The 5,991-nt window shown below is 47.6% G+C and overlaps 1 protein-coding gene across 1 annotated transcript; it reads right to left on the bottom strand.

Moving 5' to 3' along the window:
* Positions 1–824: 824 nt before the first annotated feature.
* GAS1 (growth arrest specific 1) lies at positions 825–4,130 on the bottom strand. The gene has a single exon (XM_073344999.1). The coding sequence runs from the start codon at positions 3,179–3,181 to the stop codon at positions 2,225–2,227; it is 957 nt and encodes a 318-aa protein (XP_073201100.1). The 5' UTR covers positions 3,182–4,130; the 3' UTR covers positions 825–2,224.
* Between the last annotated feature and the right edge of the window lie 1,861 nt (positions 4,131–5,991).

Here is a 5,991-nt window from a genome sequence, read left to right as displayed (position 1 = left end):
TAATGTTTAAAAGATTTTCCAATGCCGGAGTTTATTCCTACTGCAAACATTTCTATTTACAAGGTCAAGTGTATCAGCACTCGACACAGCTTAAGAGTCTAATTATTTATCTAAGGGCGTTTGAGTGTAGATCAGTAGCTCTGGCAGAAAACCAGGCTTCAGCCCAATGCAAAACAACTCCAAAGAACAGTATTACAAGTTCTGGTAATTGTTTATCACCCTAGTTTGTTGACTTTTGCACTCTTCACTGTGGAGAAAGGCGAATTGACTTGCAAACTTTCATTAATTTTGTTGCAAATGCCAACAATCTACTGTATACAATCTAAATATTTCTGAAAGTTGCTTGAGACACTGTATGTGTGGCAAGATATTTGCATGTATATGAAATTCTTGCAGCATCAGTGGGAATACCATCCTCCATTTCATAAGGAAAGAGCTGCTCTCTTGATAATTCTATACACATATAGGAACAGAGTCCTTGGAAGACAAACTGAGCATTGCTTTACACAGCTCTGCACTGGTATGTTACCATGCCAACACATACAAAAATCAACCACATGCTTTGAAGGTAGTATTTTCTAAGTCCTGTTTACTACTTATGTCCAATTATTCATTAAAGTAAGAGCAACAGTAACTGACATCTATTTAAAGTACCATAGAGAGATACTGAGTTTTTATTTATTATTTATCCTTCCTCCCCTGTTCCCCCAAACAGGACTGACAATTCACTCAATAGCAATGTCTCTGGACATCATCATGCATCCATATTTAAAACTCTTCCTTTACTAATTTACACATTTAAGAAATACACAAAGCCATAGATATTTAAAACATAGGATCTTTTATGCCTTCTATAAAAATACCTTAAGGCAGCTCGGAAATGCATTTATACAATTCTACAGTGTTCATAAAGTCTCTTAAAATAAGAAAGTTAACTTCAAAACTATAAAATACACTGTACATTTGATGTTCTGCAGAACAGTTCACTGAGTTATTGTTGCTTGTATCCCTTTACACATAAAATGAAATCTGTATCTTTCCAGAAAAGAACAGCAAATGCAATTATCTGGCAAATAGGATGTAACTTAAAACTTTAATTTTTTTAAAAATAAATTATTCCCCAAGCATACAATTTATAAAATTCTATATACAAAGTAGTGTGACTGGTAACAAACCCCAGTTTTAAATACATTTTATATAAGATTTACCAGAGGTCAGCACCCTGATATGGCTAGACACAATATAACTTTTCAGAATATTTGTACATACAAGTTCTTGAGTTTAAAAAGTGTCTTTCGAAGATGGCAGTGCAGAGCTCCTTTAAGACAAAAGTTGCATTGTTCAGTGCAGCCAACAATTCTGAAAAATCTGCATTTTTTCTGGTTAGGTTGAAGAAAAAGATATGTTTGCTAGCAAGCATTTGTTATGGGGACAGTGAATGTGAGGGGAGGCTGAGATCCCATCGATTTGTTCCAAACTTTTCACCCCCTCCAGTTAATTAAAGGCAATTGAAACCTAATCCTCTTTCAGGCATCACTGTGAATATTTTGAATGGTGATACGGAGAACGGTACTTGAATTTGAGTTGTTGGCTACTTATAACCAGTAAGGCAGTTGTTTTGGCAGCAAGTTCGGGTTTCCCACCTCTCTCTCACACCCTCATGTGGAATACTAACAACTATTAGCACCTTACTGTTTGTTTTTTGTTTTGGTGGGATGGTAATGGACCTACAGTAGTTTTGCTAACGGTTCCTCTTCTTAACTCATTGGCTTGCTGCTAACAACAAGCCGGGGTGTGGAACAAATTGCATAGTGCACGCTAAACGCAAGCCAAACCACACCACGGCCCTGGACGCCTCCCTCCGTCCATCTCTCTCTCCATCTCCTGTGCAGAACACAGGGGCCGGTTTACAAGGCCAATAAACTGCTATCGTCGCCATCGAAATGATTTTAACTGGTGGCGGGGGGGGGGGTGTTTGCGGGGGGGGGCGGGGGGAGGACAGTGCCTAAGATAAAGGTCCAGGCAGGTGCTGGCGAGAGGGTGTGCAGAGAAGTATTGCGGGAGGTGGGGAGGGAGAGAGAGGCCGTGTCCGGATAAACGACCATGGAGATGGGGGAGGGGAGTGTCCCCCTAAATAATCCCAGGGGGCACGTCTGGGACCGGGGATCCCCCCACGTGTCCCAAGCGCCGCGCGCCAGCCCTGAAGCAAATGGGGACTCGGCGGCTACAGCAGCAGCAGCAAAATGGAGGCCAGCGCGGTCCAGGCCGCTGGGGCGGGCGCGCGGCCGGCGCTGTTGGCCGGCGCGGAGAAGCCGGGCTGGGGGCCGGGCTCGTCCGGCTCGTCCCGCCCCCGCGGGCTGGGCTCGTCCTCGTACTCGTCCTCGTAGTAATCCTCCGGGCCCCCGTCCGAGCCGCCGCTGCTGCCGGCGCCGTTGCCGCCCGCCTCGGCCCCGAAGCAGAGGCGGGCCATGTTCTCCTTCATTGTCTCGCAGATGGGCCGCTCCAGCCCGTCGCAGACGCAGTCGTTGAGCGGCACGGCCTTGGGCACGGCCAGCATGTCCTCGATCACGGCCCGGCACTCCTCGGTGCAGCGCAGCCCGTTGAAGAGCTTGCCGCAGGACACCATGTAGCGGCCCAGCGCCGCGCTGCAGCGGCTGTCCCAGTCGCAGCGCCGCCGGGCCTCGGTGCAGCCCATCACCCCGCCACCGCCGCCGCCGCCGCCCGCCGCGGCCCCGGCCCCGCCGCTGGTGCGGGGCAGGCAGGGCTCGATGGCGCGCTTGGTGGCCCAGCAGGTCTCATCCTGCGCGCAGTCGCAGTCCTCCAGCGCCGGGCCCCGCCGCGTGTGGTTGAGCTGGATCAGGGCCGCGATGCAGTGGCTCGGGCACCGCCGCCGGGAGGAGGAGGAGGAGGCGGCGGCGGCGGCCCCCGCGCTGCCGGCCGGGTGCTGCTGCAGGAGCACCGGGGCGCACGCCTCGGCGTACTGGCTGTACGCGTAGCTGCACTCGGGCTCCCCCTGACACTGCAGCACCGCCTGCCAGCAGATCAGCCTCCGGCCGTGCACCCGCGGGGGGCACACCGCGCCCAGCACCACCGTCAGCCACAGCCAGGCGCCCGGCAACAGCCACCGGCGGCCGCCGCCGCCGCCTCCTCCTCCATGCACAGCGGGCGAACCTACCACCATTGCGGGCGGCGGCGGCTGCGAGAGGGTCGATGGGGGGAGGAGGAGGAGGAGCAGCTGCCCGTGGAAAAGTTTGCAAAACTCCTGCCAGCTGTGTGCATGAGGCTTCCCCTCATCAATCCATCCACGCGGCCCCTCCGCGGCTGGAACAGCGGGCTGCAGTACAACCCCCACCCCCCGGTCCCGGGCTGCTGTTGCCGCAAGAGTTCCCTTAGTTAATCAGTGCAACTGGGGGCTGGGAGGAGAGCGGCTCCTGAGTGCACTCGGGGGCTTGCAGGCTGCGCCGGGGGAGCTCATGGTGCTGTCCTGCTTCTCATGCAGATCCCTTTCTTTCCTCTTTGCACAAAATAAATGCCCAGCTGCTGCTGCTGCTGCTTCGGGAGCTTTCAACTCTGCGCTCTCAGCATCTTCGCACATGCCAGCCGCACACACCGCTCCGATCCCATTCACGGTCCCGGCTCCGCTCGCTTATACTGTTGCACTTTCGGGAAGCCGGGGAAAGAAATCCCCTTTTTGGCAAGAAAATTGAGAACGGGAAAAAAAATAGCTGGCTCAGGATCTCCCTTTTCTTTCTGTCTCTGCGGTTGATGCTGCTTCTGTTGTCAACAAGCTCGCAAGCTGCTCTGTGGAGCTTTTTTCCTTGCAAGGCTTTAAATACAAAAGTGGCCTCCGAGCAGCAGCAACGTGCTCTGATGAAGCCTCATTATGCATGCATGGAAAAGCAAACAAACAAAACAATTAGCAACGCTTCTTCTCCTTTTACACATGCCCCCAGCCTGCGCTCTCTCGCGCTAGTCGCTCTTTCTCTTTTTCTCCACTTTTCTCCCTTTGCTCGGCCCCCTTTCCCTGCTTTTCGACTTACTATTGGTCCAGCCTGTTGTTGAAACTTTTTTTTTCTTTACGATCTACGGGAGAAAGGGGGGCTGGCGGGCAGCTCACATTCAAAGCTTGAAAGGAAAGGCTTAACGAGATTGACAGCAGCCCCCGAGGAGCCCCTCCTACTGTTAAGGAGGCGCCCACAGTTACTGCTACACAACAACACAGCTTTTCAAGGAGAAACTTTGCAGCTGTTTGCATCAAGCAAAGCTTTGCACCCATCTCTGTTTTCCAGCGGTCACAAAGCAGCGTTTGGTTTACAGAAGTTACCTGAGATGTAACATCATGGCATACGTTATTAAAAGATGCTGTAAAATAAATTTCATTATAAATTTTACTGATAGAAGTCCAAACAATTATAGATTTATTATATATCAAATATGCCATTATATACCAATATATATAAACAAACAGAAAGGGCTTTTGCATCATTTGCTGATCCCGTTTTGCCCCTTGCAATGGGAGTAAGAATTCTTCCTGCGAGGAATGTAGGCACGGTCTCATACTGAACCAAACTGTTCTTTTAAGATCTGTGCAATGCTACTGACTTCAATGGGCGTTTCAGAGTAGCAGCCGTGTTAGTCTGTATTCGCAAAAAGAAAAGGGGGACTTGTGGCACCTTAGAGACTTTCTACAGCTCACTTCATCAGATGCTCAGATAAATTTGTTAGTCTCTATGGTGCCACAAGTACTCCTTTTCTTTTTTCAATGGGAGTGTATCGATATATTGAGAACAGAATTTGGTCCATTAATGCTACTTCTCTGAACATCAAGACTGCAGTACTTAAGCATGACCACTTGTCATTTCACCGTTTTTCACTTCTTTTGCCTTTAAACAAATTCAAATTATATATTTGCATGAAGATTTTCTCTAGGGAATCAATGCATGGAACTACTAGGATTTAGAAAAAAAAACCCTATTCTCTAATATACATTATTTATAATAGATTTTGCAAATAGAACACTGAAATATGATTCCCGTGTCTGAAATGATTATTTGAATTCTTTATTGGGATCTATGAGCTCTTAAAAGTTGCCTGAAATTTATTAACTGCCATAAAAAAAAATCAGTTTTGATTGAAAGAAAAAGACTCGTTGTGGATGCATTAAAATTCTCATTACATTCTTAATTCTTCTTCCTTTGTTTAAAAGAAAATATAAGGTTAAAATAACAAATATAAAATGTTCAGAACAGCATAAGCTGTACATTGCAGAGTTGGTGATAGTGCATTTGTAGATGTTTCTTTTAATTTTGGTGCTACCTTAATTCCAGAGCAACATGGGCTTTGACCACAAGAGGCATCAGTGTCTGCTGCCTGTCAAAAACTGGCGCTTTTTTCATCGTGAAACTCTCAACTCCATCTGTCACAAAAATTAGGACTAAATCTACTTTCCAGAACCAAAGGGAGCTTGGGTTTCTATCCTACGTGGATTGCTGTCTTTCTGCAATTGTATGCAAGGTGTAATAGAAATGCCATACAATTAGAAATCAATATGATTGATTGTGTTGCAAAACATTCCTCAACATTTGCTCCATTGTGATCAGTTTTACGCTTGGTTTGTTTCTCCAGTGCAGCCGTGCTCGTTCTACTGCTGCTATACAAGCAGAACTTATGCTTGCTTGCTTGCTTGCTTTTTAAAGCAATGAGAAAATAAAGCTAAAAATTTGCTGTCAACCAAACTGAGGTATCAAATGTAATCGCTGTTCTATGTATTTGTCTTAAACATCCCTTTAATGGTGGTGGTATTTGTTGTGGTTAATTCCCTCTAGTGTTTGCCCCTCCACAGTAGTGAACATACCACACACTGGGCAGGTCTAGTCTATGCATTTCTTCAACCGTATGTTCACTATTGAACTTCAGCCACTCAGAGAGAGCCTCTGCAAGGCCCATTATGCCAAAAACCTAGTGGTATTCCTGCATAAAGGTGAGTGGGGC

The sequence above is a fragment of the Lepidochelys kempii genome, chromosome 5 (genome assembly GCF_965140285.1).
Source record: "Lepidochelys kempii isolate rLepKem1 chromosome 5, rLepKem1.hap1, whole genome shotgun sequence".
NCBI lineage: Eukaryota > Metazoa > Chordata > Testudines > Cheloniidae > Lepidochelys > Lepidochelys kempii.
The sequence above is the reverse complement of the archived record's forward strand: the minus strand, read 5'-3'. Positions and strand labels throughout refer to the sequence as shown.

Excerpts from the sequence above, each read along its gene's own strand:
- GAS1 (XM_073344999.1), bottom strand. The coding sequence starts at position 3,181 with ATGGTGGTAGGTTCGCCCGCTGTGCATGGAGGAGGAGGCGGCGGCGGC.